Source organism: Protopterus annectens, chromosome 1.part0, assembly GCF_019279795.1.
Source record: "Protopterus annectens isolate FY-2018-M chromosome 1.part0, PAN1.0, whole genome shotgun sequence".
Lineage (NCBI taxonomy): Eukaryota > Metazoa > Chordata > Ceratodontiformes > Protopteridae > Protopterus > Protopterus annectens.
In genome coordinates, this window is record NC_056725.1 from 949,373,184 (window position 1) to 949,391,349 (window position 18,166).

The 18,166-nt window shown below is 39.7% G+C and overlaps 1 protein-coding gene across 13 annotated transcripts in view; it reads left to right on the top strand.

Annotated features, from left to right (window-relative positions):
• LAMA2 (laminin subunit alpha 2) overlaps positions 1–18,166 on the top strand; it is a 4,753,606-nt gene that overhangs the window by 3,923,376 nt on the left and 812,064 nt on the right. For all 13 annotated transcript variants that reach the window (XM_044064325.1, XM_044064371.1, XM_044064344.1 and 10 more), the window contains one exon: positions 15,884–16,017. In XM_044064325.1, coding sequence (XP_043920260.1) covers positions 15,884–16,017 — 134 coding nt within the window. The remainder of the gene's footprint in view (positions 1–15,883; positions 16,018–18,166) is intronic.

Sequence of the window (18,166 nt, forward strand, 5' to 3'; positions counted from 1 at the left end):
TTACGTTTTTGATCTCCAGACTGAGAACCTTTGGATAACTAAGTTTACAAGCTGGGTGTTATTGTCAGGGCACTTTGATGACTGTTCCCTCAAGAAAGAACTTAGCCTATATAATGCCTGCTGTACTGAAAGGGGTTCAGACTGAGCAAAGAAAATGTGTAATTTTATTTTCCAAAAAAAAAAAAAAAAAAAAAAACTATGCACAAGTTGTGGTATAGACAATACTTCACTACTAAATGAAAATGTAGTCCAGGATCTTGGTACCTGTCATCTTGTGACAATTGTAGTCAGAAAAGTTCCTTCTAATTAGCACAACTAATAAAGAGAGTCATATCATCTAGACTTAGATGTTATCATCCCTTATATTCAGCACTGATTAGACCAAAAATAGAGTGAATGGCCCCCTTCAGGATGCACCAGAACCTGACATATTAAACAACTACACAAATCCTGAGGTTCCTAAATAAGAAGATTTCAGGCTTGACAGCCTTGAGCTGCCAAGAAAGACTAGAAGCTCTTGCCTTTTACTTAGTATCTTATAGATTCTTGAGTGGAGATCTGTCCCTCACTACTTTTCCATTATTCACTATTTTGTCCTGGATCTCATATATCTCTGCAAGTGTAGTAGCTAAGCAAACACTAGAACCAGCAACATGAATCTTCAACAGCAGATAAACAGAATGTGATAGAAAGATAGATTCATTATGCAATGTCCCCCTCATCTTTTGAATAAGTCATCTCTGCCATTAGATAGATTATTAGCTTTCAAACAAATTCTATATGACTTGATGGGTACCCTCAAATTTACCCTGGGATTAACTGGCCCAGCCTTCTGAATTTGCCTCACATAAATCATATGAATAAAATCAGTTATTCTCATAAGATTTCTTCAGCACAAACAGATAATCCATTAGTCAGACCTTAAAGGAAAGCTCCACCCCAGAACTAAAAAAATCTTTTTTTTTACTCTATCTTTATTTCCTGACCTAATTTAATACCTCAAAATCACTGTAAGTACTTTATTTGTAATTTTAGCCTGTTTTCCACAACATGGCTACCAATGGGACTCGATGTATCAATGTGATCGTGTTCTTCATCAACCCTTTCTCTTTCCTATAATGCTTTGTATGACTTGTGCCAGACATAAGGAAGTAACTGTGAATTCCCATGCCATTGACATATAATGAGATATGTGTGAGTCACTGCCATCTTCTATACCTTCTGAAAAAGGAGTGCTTCTTTTCTGTCTCAAATCCCCCTCATTTATGTTTGGGTCAGAGTTTGTTTTATACTGTACTTAGAAGTTATCCAGCTACAGCCAGAAAAGTAGCTAAATTGCAGGCCCTTATACAGGATTTTCATTTGTAGTCCAAGAGGAATTGACAGTCCCCTCCCAACACCCTACTGCAGAGGTGTTAAAACTGTCACTGCACTGAGAGACCCTTGCAGAATCAAGTGCAATTGACAGCTCATAATGAAAAGGAAGAGACTTCCAATATAAATCTCTTCCCCTCTGCCTGCAGTAGGAAGATGTATTTATTTATTTAAATCATTTTATTATTTTTTCTGGGTGCAAGTAGCAGAAACTGCACATGATTATTTTGGTTTGTTTTATTACTAGTAACAATTATTTTACCCCAACTCTAGCTATGACACAATATTACTGTAACTTAGGTTTGCATAACTATTTCTTTCTGAGGAACACCTGTCTTGTGGCATGTTTTTTTTTTCTATAATTTCCTGACATTCTAGTCATCTCCAGGTTTGCTAAATTACAGCAAGATACTAACTTGGCAAACCTGACTCTACAATAGTGGCACAGTAAAATAATGCATTGAAACATATCTCTATTCCACAGTCCATGCAGTGCAACTAACAATATAACTAACTATAGAAAGACAAGAGTGTCTCAAAGAGAAAATACTGATGGTAGGGCAAGGAACAGAGAATTGCTTAATAGTTTGCCATTGCATTTGAGAACAGCACAATAAGTTCAAAAAGAATACATTAGCTATATGACTAATGTAAGTGATATAGAATTTCCTAAAATATTCTGTAGCCATCCCCTCCCCCCCAAACAAATTGTTGCTCTGCATGGACTGTGGAATAGAGACATTTTTTCAGTACATTCTTAAGTTACAGTAATATTGTGTTGTAGATATAGGAGAAAATCAATTGTTACTAGTGATAAAACAAACCAAAATAATCGAGCAGTTTCTGCTACTTGCACCCAGAAAAAAATAATTAAACCATTTAAATAAATAAATAAGTCGTCCTAATCCAGGCAGAAGGGAAGAGATTTATATTGGAAGTAAATAATATTTACTCTGTTTAGCCTGGTACAGTAAATAATATTTACTGTACCAGGCTAAACAAGGAGAAGGTTACTGTCAGCTGCCTGTCGGGTGCCAGGATCAGCCACATAAACCATGCACTCAGGTCACTCCACAACAAGTACAAATATGACTCTGTCATTGTCCATGTTGGTGTGAATGACCTGAGATGTACCTCCCTGGACTACATGAAGAGACATGGAAGAGCTCTCTGATCTTGTAGCCCAGGTAGGTATGACCCTAGCCCTGATTAGCATCCTGCCATCTCCCAGAATGATACCGCAGTACAAGGATAAAATGATTGATTTCAACAATTGGCTAAGCTTCTGGTGTCATTCTAAGGGGATCCAGTATCTGCCTGCCTGGGACGACATTGTCGACAGACCACGATGCTTTGCCAGAGATGGCCAGCACCTGTCACCCCTGGGATTCTGGATACTGGCTAAGGCTCTTGCCGCCCCTATAGTCCCTTTTTTTAGGCAAGGTTCAAATGACAAATTTACCACTGTAACAGGAACAGGCAAGCAAAAACTGAGGTTAATGCTACTCAATGCTAGAATTCTAAATCTCAAAATGCACTCTCTCAAGGCACTCCTTAAAATGGAGAACTTCAATATTTGTGCAGTGACTGAGACCTGGTTCAAGGCTCCAGAGAGCACCCCTGCATTAGCAGGCTATAACTCGTACCACACTTTTTGGCCACCTAACCTGGACCGGAGCACCAAAGGTGGAGGTTTGTCCATATTCATTAAGGATATCCACACCTCCAGGCTAGTTGCTCAGCATAATGCATCCGATGTTATCCAAGTGCTACTAAATCTGGGCAGAACTGCAATCCAAACTGTAGCTTGCTACAGATCACCCACCATGCCCCAGGATTCCCACTCCTCTCTTCTTGATATACTGGAAAATATTAGGGCTCAACCAAACACTCTAATAATGGGTGATTTTAACTACCCCACCATTAACTGGGAAAACTACTCATGTACCAAATCCTTCACTCAACGCTTTCTGGAATTCATAAATTCCAATTCCCCGGATCAACTTATCCACACCCCTACCAGAGGCAGCAATATCCTAAACCTAGTCATTACCAACATGAGTGGCCAGTGTTCCACACCTGAAGTCAACTCCTCGTTGGTCAGACCTGACCATAAGCTAATCACCCTAGATATCCACATCCCACCCCCACCCCCCATTAAGGAAATCACAATAAAAAAAATTCTCCAAAGCCAACTTCATGCTTCTTAAGACAGAAGTGGCGAACTTCATGACACCCATGCAGATGGACAATACAGTTACGACTGCTAAATCCTACACAGGTGCACTCTATAAGAACTTGCACGAGTGCATGGATTGTGCTATCCCAAACAGAACCAAGATGCTATCCTCCAAAAAAAGGAAGCCAATCTGGTGGTCCCCTGCCATAAACAAACTCTACAACAGAAGGAAGAAACTGTTGCAAAAGAGAGTAAAATCCCATGAGTGGAGGTGTTCCCTGGTCAGCCTCAGTAAGAAACTGAGATCCTTTATAAGATCCTCCAAAGCTAGCTACAAAAACAAAATTGCCACTGATTCTAGGGACAACCACAAAACATTCTATAGCTATGTCAAGAATCTCAATGGCAACACCCAGATCTGCTTTGAGTTACAGCACAACGGCATGAAAATTACAGAACCAACTGATATTGCCAACGTCCTGGCAGATAGGTTCGGTGCTAACTTTACCCCCCTCTCACCCCCTAAAGGGCCCATAACTATACAGGAAGAATGCAGAGTCCCTGTAATCACAACTACGCAGATAAAAGCTGCACTCTCTAAAGCCAAAAACACAGTATCCATGGGACCAGACAACAGCCCAGGCTGCGATTTACACGAACTTCAGAATGAACTGGCTCCCCACCTAAGCACCATGTTCAATCATAGTCTCACATCAGGCTTTGTGCCCACTGAATGGCTCACAGCAACAGTTATCCCACTCCACAAAGGGGGAGCCACCACTGATCCCGGGAACTATCACTCTATTAGCCTGACGAGTCTGGTCTGTAAGGCCATGGAACGTATCATCAAGGAACTCATAAACAAAGACATTGGTAACCTTCAAACTGTGGACCCCACCCAGTTCAGGTTTGTGAAAGACAGATCATGCCTTCTGAACCCGATCAACTTCTTTGAGGCAGTCATCAAAGCTGTAGACAAGGGTAAGGTGGCTCACACAGCCTATCATGACCTCGCCAAGGCTTTTGATACCATCCTCCATTCTGGAATTATATCTAAACTCACTAAACTAGGTATAAATCCCTACGTCATAAGATGAGTGGCCAATTGGCTCACTGACAGAACCTACACTATAAAAATTGCAGACTCCAAATCTGACTTCAAACCAGTGACAAGTGGAGTACTACAGGGATCTGTCCTGGGACCTCCCCTGTTTGGTATTTACTTCTCTGAAGTACAGGCTAGCACAGAAGGCCTTTGGCTAATGAAGGTCACAGATGACTGCAAACTAGGAGCCATAGCTGAGCCCCCAAATGATGCAAATGATGTGGACATCCTACAGAAGGGCCTCACTGAGACAGATGTCTGATGTCAGAGCCATGGCCTCAAGCTCAATGCCAAAAAGTGCATTGTCATCCCCTTTGGTAAAAACTCTGTACCCATGAACTGCCATATAGACAGCAGTCTACTTAATGCCAAATTTGTGATAACAGACCTGGGGACCCAGGTGGACAGTAGTCTTTCCTTTGATAATCACTTCACCACAGTAGTCAGGAAATCATTCTATGTGGCACACCTCATCACACAAGGGTTCTCATTTAGGGAAAAAAAGTCATTGTTCCCCTCTACTCGACACTCATTACACCCATTATAGAGTACAATGCCCCTTTTGGAATGTAGCTCACAAGACATCTGCAGCAGCTGGAAAGGTCACAGAAGTACCTCACAAACAGGATTACTGGCCTCAAACAGGTGCCCTACACTGACCATCTCAAAAAACTTCAGCTTTACTCCGTAGCATATCACCTACTCCAAGGAGATCTCTGCCTAACATATAAAGCTATGTCAAACCCAGATCTGTTGGACATGCTACACCTAAAGAAATCCCAATCCCTCTGAGCTACACACTCTAGGGACCTAAACCTTGTCACCACAATAAACAGAACATGCTGGAGGGGTAGATTCCTGTGTCAAAGACTTCCCATAATCTGGAACAAGCTACCCATCCATGTCAAGCAAAGTTCTTCATTAGCACTCTTCAAGAAAAATCTAGATAAGTGGATGGGAAATAGGAAATACACCCCGGGGATCACTTCTGTGGCTCTGCTTGACAGGGGCACAGGAAAATAACTTTCTTGGGTGGCATAAGCCAGGGAACTTTGTCAGTAAGGCTTATTTAGGCCCTTGGGCTGATAGCCTAGTACCTGCCTATGAATCTATGAACCTATAAGTCCCTTCCTTTCCATTATGAGCTGTAGTTGCACTTGATTCTGCAAGGGTGCAGTAGTGTGGGGGAGGGGAATGTCAATTCCTCTTGGACTCCAAAGGAAAACCCTAAACAAAGGCCTGCAATATAGCTACTGTTCTGGCTATAGTTAGATAACTTCTAAGTATAGTGCAAAACAAGCTCTGACCCAAACATAAATGAGGGTGATTAGAGACAGAAAGTAAGCAGTCCTTTTACAGAATGTATAGAAGATGGCAGTGACGCACACAAATCCCATTATATGTCAATGGCATGGGAATTCACAGTTACTTCTTTATCTGTGGCATGAGTCATACAAAGCATTATGAGAAAGAGAAATGGTTGAGGAAGAACAAGATCACATTGATACATCAAGTCTCATTGATAGCCATGTTGTGGAAAACAGGCTAAATTGCAAATAAAGCACTTAGAGTGGCACTGAAGTGTTATAATAGGTCAGGAAACTAAGACAGAGTGAAAAAACAGATTTTTTTTATTTCTGGGTGGAGTTTTCCTTTAAATGAGATACCCATTAAGAAATGTGACATCCTACACTCAGCAGTTGTGCATTCTGTAGCTCATAATACTGTGCAAACATTTGTTCATCCTGATCCACCACTGAACTTATGTGGCATTATGTAGACAATCACAGTTATGTTGGGTAATAGTGTGGGAAGGACATGGGGTGTAAGCAGTAACAGCAGAAGAAACTTGTCTTTTTGAATGTAAAGAATCATAATAGATGACAGACAGTTGTTTAGTGTCACAAATGGGGATCACTGATCCAGTTTTCCAAAGTACTACTGTTTGGTAGAGCATATATATAGGTTACAGCCAAAGTGAAAAGGGTTAGATTTAAAAAAGAATGTAAATTTCCCAACTCTCCAGTGCTTGTTTTATAGTAAATTAAGACCCAGAAAACTGAACATTTGTAGGTTCATAGTTTCATAGGTGTGTACTAGGGTAATGGCCCTGGAGCCTTTACAAGCCTAGCCCATAGGATTACCCTGCCATCATGCCAACAGACCTTAGTTCTCCGTGCCTCTGTTGAGTAGAGCCACTGGATTATTCCCTGGGGTGAATTTTCTATTTCCCATCCACTCGTCAAGAATTCTCTTGAAGAGGGCCAGTGAGGTGCTCTGTTTGACATGTATGGGGAGTCTATTCCATAGCATGGGCAGTCTCTGGATTATAAACCTGTCCCTCCAGCATGTTCTGTTGATTGTGGTAATGAGGTTGAGGTCTCTGGAGCATGTGATGCAGAGGGATTGGGATTTCTTTAGATGTAGCATTTCTAACAGCGCTGGGTAAGACATGGCTTTGTAAGTCAAGCAGAGATCGCCTCTAAGTAGGCGATATGAGACAGAGAATAGTTGGAGTTTTTTGAGTCTGTCCATATGGGACAAGTGTTTAAGGCCTAGGATCCTCTTTGTGAAGTAGTTTTGTGACCTCTCCAGTTGTTGCAGGTGTCTAGTGAGGTACATGCCAAATGGGGCATTGTACTCAATGATTGGCCTAATGAGGGAAGAGTAAAGGGAGACAATGACCTCTTTCTTCCTGGATGCAAAACCCTTAGTAATGAGATGTGCCACATAAAAGGACTTTCTGACCACAGTGGCAATGTGGTGGTCAAAAGAGATGTTACTTTCAACCTGTTTTCCCAAATCTCTTTTAACGCGTTCTGTGTTCAGTGGACTAGCATTGATGTGGTAATTCATGGGAACTGGGTTTTTCCCAAAGGGGATGATGACACATTTTTTGGCATTGAGCTTAAGGCCATAGTTCTGACACCAGTCGTTGGTCTCAGTGAGGCCTTTCTGTAGGATGTCAGCATAACTTGTGGAGTTAATAATAGCTCCCAACTTGCAATCATCTGCAAACTTTGTCAGCCAGAGTCCCTTCGTGTTGGCCTGGACTTCAGAGAAGTAGGTACCAAAATGGAGAGGACCAAGGACTGAACCCTGTGGGCCTCCTCTTGTGACTGGTTGGCAGTCTGACTTGGAGTCAGCTACTTTCACACTATGGGTTCTATCTGTGAGCCAGTTTGCAACCCACCTAGTGATACAGGGGTTAATGCCTAGTTTAGTGAGTTTTTCTATGATTCCTGAGTGGGGAATGGTATCAAAGACCTTTGCCAGATCAAAGTAGGCTGTAGGAAATACCTTGCCTTCATCCACAGCTGTGGTGACTGACTCAGAGAAGTCAACCAGGTTGAACAAGCATGACCTACCCTTCACAAAACCAAACTGTGCGGGATCCAGAGTTTGGAGATTCCCTATACCCTTGTTTATTAGGTGCATGATGATGCATTCCATAGTTTTGAATATCAGACTCGTCAGGCTAATAGGGCGATAGTTCCTAGGGTCTGTAGTCACTCCTCCTTTGTGAAGAGGGATGACTGTAGCAGTGTGACATCTATCTGCTGCAATTCTGTTTTCATAGCTAGCTTTAGAGGATTTGGTGAGAGATCTCAACTTTTTGTTGAGGCTGATAAGGGAGTTTTTCCACTCTTGGGACATCAACCTATTCCGCATCATTTTCATCCTTCTTTTGTAAAGTTTGTTTATGGCAGGCGGCCACCAGATTGGCTTCCTCTTTTTGGAGGAGAGCATCTTGGTTCTATTGGGTATGGCGAGATCCATGCATGTGTGTACGTGTTCGTAATGTGCATTGGTGTATGATTCGGTGGTTATGCAACTATTCTCCATTTGCATGGGTGCCGTGAAGTTAGCCACCTCTGTTTTTAGGAGCCCAAAGATAGCTTTGGAGAAGTTTTTCATGGTGGTTCCCTTGTGTGGGGGGGGGGGGATGTGGATTTCCAAGTTGATTAGTTTGTGATTAGATTTAACCAGGGAGGAGTTGACTATTGGTGTAGAGCAACGGTCATCCATGTTAGTATTGACCAGGTCAAGGATGTTGCTACCTCTAGTGGGGGTACTTACTTTTAAGAACTATGTAGAGTGATTGCTGACACTGCAAATACAGCATAAGGGGGGGGGTGCTGCACTCATGAGTGTACTTCCTTCAGATAAGAGAAACTATATAACAAGACAACAAGGAATTGGAAGACTTTGGAGCTGAATGCCACACAAGAATAAACTGTATGAAAGAAACATTTCTGGTGACAGCATGAGAGTTGAAAGCCTGAGGGGCAGACCTTAAACATGGTGCTAACTTACACTAGCCATTTTTATGGTCTTAGATCTATTGTTCAGAGCAGCTGGGCCATTTTGGGGGTAGACAAGGAGGATTTGGATGCTGTGGGGCCAAAGCCTGTTGTTGTATATAAAAAAGACATTAGTTTTAAGATGATATTGGAGAGGCTGGGGTTAACTAGCTGAGAGGGGACAATGTTTAAGTGTGGGCACTGTAGTCAGTGCCAATATATTTTGGAAAGAGCCTTGTGTTGTGTTTAGGGGATATGGGGAAATTTTCTTGCACCAAAGATTTTGCTGTAACAGTAAAGGATTGGTTTATGTTGCCTTATGTGGACAATGCCCTGGATTTTATATTGGCAAAACTAAGTTGTGTCTTAGGAAAAGACTATACCAACATCTTTGTAATATAAAGAAGAATGATGACAAGAATGCTTTGTTTAGACATTTGAAAGGGAATCCTACACATCAGTTTAAGTTTTATATAACTGATCAGGTTAATTTGGGGGATTGAGGGAGCTCCAGTGAGGATGTTTTGAATTTCTTGGAGCTTAGGTGGTAACTGAGGACTAATGCCACACAACCCCCCCACCCCCGGCCTCAAGGAAAATGTGTCTATAAGTAGTATCTTAAAATTGAAAGCTTCTTCTTTTTTTTTACTTGATTTTATCTGATTGTTAATTGATTTTTCTATGTATCTATTTTTTGTATTACTTGGTTTAGGGGCAGTAGTTTTACTCTAATTTCACTACTTTTAATATTGTTTATCATCGTTCATCATATTTATCTATTTATTCTTTTTGTAGTGTTTTAAATTGTTAGTGTTTTTATGCAAGTTAGCTGCTATTGGTTTGTTGAAGTGGAACAGTTTTGTTGAGGAAGAGATGATTAATTGTTACTAATTATGTAATTGTTTAATTGGTTTATTTAATGGAAGTTATGATTGGGCTATAAAAACCCTTGTGTTTTATTTTGGAGTTGTGATAAAGTCCAGTAAATCAGAGAACGAAAGCACTTAACATTTCTTTAATAAAGTTTAGTCTTGGGCTGCACTTTGCTCCAAAATCTTCCCTTTCCTTGTTGTCTTGTTATATAATCCTTCAGATAAGACATTAAACCAAGGCCCCTTCTGCTTAAGTTGGTACTAGCTAAGGTGGATGTAAAATATTACAGTCATACCTATCAAAAAGATCAGTGGTCTTTTATTTACACAACATAAAAAGACATTATTTACCTGCTTAAATAATGTACATATTTACAGACACATATAAACACATTTCTGTTTTTTCTTGCTATTTAGCATTTTTCTTATAACATCCTCATGGATATTCTTCCATAATTGACCCCCCACTCCTACAACCATAATCTAATTGTTTGAAATATGTCTGCCAAAATCCATTTTCCATTAAATAAAATTTCATTCAGTCTTTCATTCCAAATAACTCATATTACATAAAATAAATTATTTATCTACCTCACATATTCTTTCTTCTTGTTCATATAATATCCATACATAATCATATTCAATATCTATATTATGTCAATATGCTCAAAAGATTTTTCTTCACATAACTTTTTCCAGTTTCACCACTCTTTTACATTAAAAAAATGCTGTGTTGTTCCTCCTCACAAAATAAACACACTCTTTAAACTTTAGTTTTATATGACATATTCCCCTTTACTGATAATTTATTTATTACCAGTCTCCATAGGAAATCCTGCCATTCTACTATCTTGGTACACCAATTGTTTCTGACTATAATGGTTATAATCACTTTTTCTGGTAAACCTTCCCCATGAATTTACATAATAATGTTGTTTTGTCACATTATTATACTACATCCTTCTGTCTTTCTCTATATCATTAATTTCTCCATGTTAGTATTTGCCTTGCTATCTAACTTCTTCATTTACATATTCTTTTTCTTATTCTCGTCATCTCCTAGAACTTTTGTACTTTTATTTAAACATTTTTAATATTAACTTGTCATTTTCTTCCTTTACCTACTTTAATACTCTATACAAGTTTAAAGAAGCAGAATAAACTATTAGATTTATTAATGCCAGTCCCCTTTCATCTTCGCAGATATACAACTCACCTGTTTTCAGTGCATTTAATCTTGAACCGCATATGAAAGAAAACACCAGTTGCACTATTTCGTTTGCATATTTTTGTGGGATGATATACACAGTTGACATATATGCTGTTTAGATAAATATTTTTTTTTCTGAATGCTAATCTATACATCCTTCACAGAAGACATATTTCTTTCATTTCTGTTATCAAACCCTCCCGTTGCATCATAGCTACATCATTTTTCCCAAATTTTTTCCTAGTAAAGATACCTCATTCATTGAAAAACACATCCGCAATTTTCATCGCATCACCCAAACCCTTACTTTTATCTTTATTCAGGATCATTCCCATTTCCTTCAAAGAGCCATTCAGACAAACCAACACTTCCCTCACCCATATTTATTTTTTCTCAGCAACTACAACTATATCATATGCATATGTCAAAACTACTGGAATCACTGTTTCCTTTTGCATCATACATCTTTCAATTTATAAGCTACTTCACTCACTATTGCATTCTTTACCTGTGCAAACAAAGTTCTACTCATGGAACATCCTTGTTTTTTTTTTATACTTCTTTTTAAATTTAATCCACCATTCAGATTAGTTTTTAATAGAAGTCCTTCATGGTTCCATAACTTCACACTCTCCAATTTCATCCCATAATCTCTCATTTATTCTGTTTATTCTTTTTTCTATTTTAATATGCTCTCTTTCTTCTATCACCTCCCTCCATATTGCTAAATTGTCTGAAAAACCTGTCACAATTGTTATCATCATCTGCTACTCCTAAACCTTCAGATAATACAGAAAAATTAGTTTCAAATCCAAGTGCCCGCCCTTCTATAAGTCCATTGGCTTTTCTTCCACATAATTAGTTTACCACATTTTATCACTTCTTGTGTTTCGTTTTTGTGTCTTCCCTTTCTTTTTATGTTTTCCCCCCTTACATTATAATTAAAGTCCCCTGCGATTCTAATCTTCATTTTAACCACCATGGATGTACTTCTAAACATCTGTCAACCCTGTAAGACTGAAAGCCAAATCATTTTTTTTTTTTTGCAGGGGAACTCTCCCATGTGCCCCCCCACTTTCTGTTAATTATATATACCAACTTCAAGATCACTCTACGTGGGGAAAGGGCACATTCCCTGATCTGCACTGTGCACAATCTTGCACATATTTAAGACTGGTAGAAGTGATCAAATGAGTTTTGATCACTTATTCTGGTGTTAAACACATTCAAGATTATGAACATTCAATTATACGGAGTGTTTAAACCATCATATAGTCTAATATTTGGTGAAATGGAATCTGTCTTTCCTTACTAGTTGTATATGCATACAATGCTATAATTCTATAAACATGTTCTCTCCACCTCACATCCACAGCATTTGACCTTTCTATCCTTATCAACATTACATCTAATATTTTCACTACTTTTTTTACACAACACAGCCACTCCAGAACAGCGTTCACTTCCTAAGCTCCATTTTATATTTCCATCCCATCAATGTTTCTATTTTTCAATTTTTCTTCACTTGGCAAGAATCTTACATCCTCTAACAGAATAACATCCACATCACTTTTAGCGCACCATTTCAGTATCCCTATCCTTGTTATAGTGTTAATAATATTGTTCACATTTACTGAAAGTTTTCTAAAGTTGTTGCTTTTCCTTCTTTTTAAGTTTAGGGACAATATTTTTAAATATTCATTTTTTTATTTTTCACCTTTCCCCAGTTGGATATATTTTTCCTGTGTTTATGTACTGATAATCCCTGATCCTCAGAATCAGATTTTCCCTGGCTAGAACTTCAAAATAAGTATTAGTATCAGTCCCTTCTCCTGATCTGTCTTCCTGCATGCACTCTCTCTCTTTCTCTCTCCTTATTTTTCCCCTCCATATTTTTTTCTTCTTCTATAGTTTCTTCTTCATCTAGTTCATCCTCTCCCCCAGACTCTTGTTGACCTTCCTCATGTATGCTTTCTTCCCTTCCCCCTTATTTTTCATTATTTACTATTTGCTCCTGACAATACATCCAAACGTGCCCCTTTTTTATACAACCTGCATTCAGGCATACACATTCTTGTATGTCCTTTCTCTCCACACTGATTACATTCTACCTTGTCACAATCATTAATTAAATGAGAAAGAAACATAATTTAGGCTGGCCAACATAACTTAATGTCCTTCTATCACCAGTCAGATAAATAACACTTGGCAAGTATTTCACCCTGTTTTTTTTCACATTTCAAAATAGCTTCCAACATCTACCCTCCATATCAACAGTTTCACATAGACCCTGCATGCATTATTATAACATCATCTTCTTCCATTTCACCAATTCTAAACTGCAAAGTGATATGTTTTAACATTTAAGTTACTACCAGAAAACAAACAATTGTTTCACAGATAAATGCCCATCTTTTTGTTACATAGTTCCAGAAATTTCATCATCAGTCCATCAGTTTCAAATGTTGTCACAAAACATTTCTTTTTCAATAAGGACAAAATACTGAATTTCTTGAGTTTTAAAATCCAGTACTGTTTCCAAATTGTTCCCTACATAATGTGCGTCTATTACAGTGTCATTTTTGTTCTTATTCTCACAGTTGGTCTGCTTATCTTTTTTAAAAACAGTTTTACTTAAAAGTTGGTTGCCGCTCTCCTTTTTTGCCTTCTGCCAGTGCTGCATATGTTTTATTTACTGCATTACCTGCTGCTCCAAGACCAGACACCTTCTTAGTTTGTTGCTGCTTTACTTTTCTGCTGCATTCTCTGCTGCCACATCACCTGGTTTCTTTTCCACATTACCATCCTCAGCACTTAACGTTATCTGCCATATCACCTCATTAAAAACCAATGATCTGGATCATCCTGCTGAAATTATTTTTAACAGAACACCCCGGAAAGCCCTCCTTATGCCATTTATTTATGCATCGTTTTAACAGACTCACTTACTTCCTGCTGCATGGAGAAAGCTAAACGCTGCTCATTTGTAAGATCCACCACACAGGAATCTTTAATATTCTGAATCTCCATATTGAACACAATTTTCTCCAAATTCTCACTTTCCACCTTCAAACATTTTATAGCCTTTCTCTCCTCCTGCATGCTGTTATTTCCCTTAGGCCTCTCCCTTGCGTCTGTAGGAGCCCTTCAGCACCATCTAGCAGCTCAAAAGAGTAGGGGAAGTCCCATGATACCCTGGTCAAATTTCCCCTAGCAGTATAAATACCACCTTGGGTCGTCTCCAAAAAAAAAGCTACTAACCTAGTGGAACTAACCCCATCAACAAAGGCTAAATAAATGAATGTATAAATTAAAAAGAACATAGACTTTCTTTTTATTTTGGGCCACCCTGCTGCTAACCTCATAGTCTGATGAAACTGCTGTTTTTCTGCACCATCTTTTCTGTCCCACAAGGACCAAAACCTTGACATGAGGCCTTTGAAGCCATTCTGCTGCATGATTTCTTCTTCTTCTTATCATTATTATTATAATTATATATTTCTTCATTGTTTGCCTGTTCCGTAACCGTGCCCCCCCCCCCCGGTGAAAACATGGAATGCATTCAGTTATTATAAAGAATGCATACAGCAAACACACATGCATACCACTCATACACAGGCATACACATGCGCATACACACACACACACACACACACACACACACACACACACACACACACACACACACACACACACACTAAGCTTTAGTGGGCTTTTGGCCTAAGTTTTTTTAGTCTCCTGCTTAATGCTGCCACCTAAACTTCTTCAAGGTGGTCAGTGAAGCAGCAATTAATGTGTCCTGCTCCATAGCATATGGTAAGCTGGTTGTCCATCCCTCCCTCCCTCCCCATTCGGCCATTCTGTTCTCTGGTAGAGTGGACAGCCACTCTGCCTTCTCACCATAACATAACAGTGTTGCAAAATGTGTGAGAGTGCAGGTTGCAAAATGACTTACTTTATTCTTCTCTAAACTTTTCAAACAAACACAGATAGTACTTAGAAATGCCTGGAGGGAACATATGCCATACTTTCACCTTCACAGTAAATTTACTTTATCAGAATGAAAGGGAGTGTCAAATTCAGTGTTAGCATTATCATAAGTTGTAACTAGTTTCTGCACATATTTATGCTGGCTGCATGTAAGTGCTGGATAACTCTTTCAAAGGACTTAATATGGGCATCATTGGTGGGTGTTACAGAAATGCTAATGTTCTTTGCTGTGACTCCTAGTTGTATGAATATTACACACTTTCTTCTTCCCATTCTGCATTCCCACATTAAACTCCACATCTGTGCTGTATTTCTGTGCAGATTCATGACTTACTGTTCTCTAAATACCTTTCCTGACAATCCCCACAATCAGTACCCCCACCTTTACTGACAGGAACTGTACCATCTGCCTCATATTTTACAAATCAGGAATAGCACTTCCTTCACCAGGGCCGACTCACTGAACTGGCAGGGGGAACATTAAGTAAGCTCATGTTTTGGTCTGTTTTGTTCCATTTGTTGGTTAGGGTGACTACCTCTTCATTCTTAATGAAATAGTTCCCATGTAGTTTGTAAATTCACACTATGTGCTTAAGTGCAGTCAGCGATAGCATTTATATTGGGTGAAAACATTCTTGTTGCAAGGTGCAATACACTGTCTTAAGAGCAAAGCATATGCTGTTTTCACAACTGTATAGTGTACATTTTTCTGGATAAAAATGATCCTCCTAAAGACTACAGTCAGTTCATTAACTTTGCTTTCTGAATTACTTTCTATACCTTTTGAATAATTACAGTCTGGCAAAGCCTTTTAACTGTTTCCTATAATGTGTGTTTTTATTTATCTAGACTGACTTCCTCGCCATTGAGATGAGGCATGGAAAAGTGAACTTCCTCTGGGATGTTGGCTCTGGGGTAGGACGAGTAGAATATCCAGACTTTACCATCCATGACCAGAACTGGCATCGTATAGAAGCCACAAGGTAAGTGCACAGCTAACACAAGACTCTGCCATCTTTATGTGATTTTGTTTTGTTTAATTCTGCACTCAGATAAATGCTGGAAGCATCCTTATAGTAATCAGGAGTCACTTGAGTAAGCAGTGGAGTGTCACAAGGTTCAGTGTTTAGTATATTCATGTTAAATATCACAGTAGGTAAAGAGGGCAATATAAACTTATTTCCTGATAATATAGACTACCAGCTATGTGGTAGTTCATGGGTACAGAGTTTTTACCAAAGGGGATGACAATACACTTTTTGGCACTGAGCTTCAGGCCATGTCTTTGACACCAGGTATCTGTCTCAGTGAGGCCCTTTTTTAGTTTGTCCACATCATTAGGAGTTTTGATTATGGCTCCTAGTTTGCAGTCATCTGTAAACTTTGTTAGCCAAAGACCTACTGTGTTAGCCTGCACTTCAGAGAAGTAGATACCAAACAGGAGAGGACCCAGGACTGAACCCTGTGGTACTCCACTTGTCACTGGTCTGAAGTCAGATTTGGAATCCGCTACTTTCACAGTGTGGGTTCTTTCCATGAGCCAGTTGGCAACCCATCTTGTGACATAGGGATTTATACCTAGTTTAGTGAGCTTATCTATAATTCCAGAGTGGAGGATGGTGTTGAAAGCCTTGTCGAGATATAGATAAGCTGTGTGAACCATTTTACCCTCATCTATGGCTTTGATGACTGCTTCAAAGAAGTCAATCAGGTTTAGGAGACATGATCTGCCTCTTACAAATCCAAACTGGGTAGGGTCCAGAGTTTGGAGATTACCAATGTCTTTTTTTATGAGTTCAATGATGATACGTTCCATGGCCTTGCAGACGAGGCTCGTCAGGCTAATGGGGCGGTAGTTCCCAGGGTCCGTCGTGGCTCCCCCTTTGTGGAGTGGGATAACCGTTGCGGTGTGCCATTCGGTGGGTACAAAGCCTGAGGTGAGGCTATGATTCAACATGGTACTTAGGTAGGGTGCCAGTTCATTCTGTAGTTTGTGTAGAACGCAGCCTGGGATATTGTCAGGTACCATGGATGCTGTGTTCTTGGCTTTGGAGAGTGTGTTTTTTACCTGTGCAGCCATGATTATAGGAACTTTGCATTCTTCCAGTATAGAGATGGGCCCTCTAGGGGGTGAGAGGGGGGTAAAGTTAGCTCTGAACCTATCTGCTAGGATGTTGGCAATATCAGTTGGTTCTGTATATTTAGTGCCATTGTGCTGTAACTCAGAGCAGATCTGAGTGTTCCCATTGAGATTCTTGACATAGATATAGAATGCTTTGTGGTTGTCTTTAGAGTCAGTGGCAATTTTGTTTTCGTAACTAGCTTTGGAGGATTTTATGAGGGATCTCAGCTTCTTACTGAGGTTGATCAGGGAGTTCCTCCAGTCATAGGATTTTACTCTTTTTTGCAACAGTTTCTTTCTTCTGTTGTAGAGTTTGTTTATGGCAGAGGACCAACAGATTGGCTTCCTTTTTTTGGAAGATAACATCTTGGTTCTATTAGGGATAGCATGATCCCATGCACTCGTGTAAGTGCTTATAAAGTGCATTTGTGTAGGATTCAGCAGTCATGCCTCTATTGTCCACCTGCATGGGTCTCATGAAGTTTGCCACTTCTGTCTTAAGAAATGTGAAGTTGGCTTTGGAGACGTTTTTTACAATGGTTTCCCTAATTGGGGGTGGGGGTGGGATGTGGATGTCTAGGCTAATTAGCTTGTGGTCGGATCTGACCAACGAGGAATTGACCTCTGGTGTGGAACTGGTATCCCATGTTGGTAATGACCAGTTCTAGGATATTGCTGCCCCTGGTGGGGGTGTGAATAAGTTGATCCAAGGCATTGGAATTTATGAATTCTAGAAAACGTTGAGCAAAAGAGTTGGTACATGAGTAGTTTTCCCAGTTAATGGTGGGATAGTTGAAATCACCCATTGTTAGGGTGTTGGGTTGTACCATAATACTTTCCAGTGTATCAAGAAATGAGGAGTGGGAATCCTGGGGCATAGTGGGGGGTCTGTAGCAAGCTACAATTTGGACTGTGGTCTTGCCCAGAGTTAGTTGCACTTGGATAATCTTGGGTGCATTATGCTGAGCAAATAGCCTGGAGGTGTGGATATCCTTAATGAATATGGACAC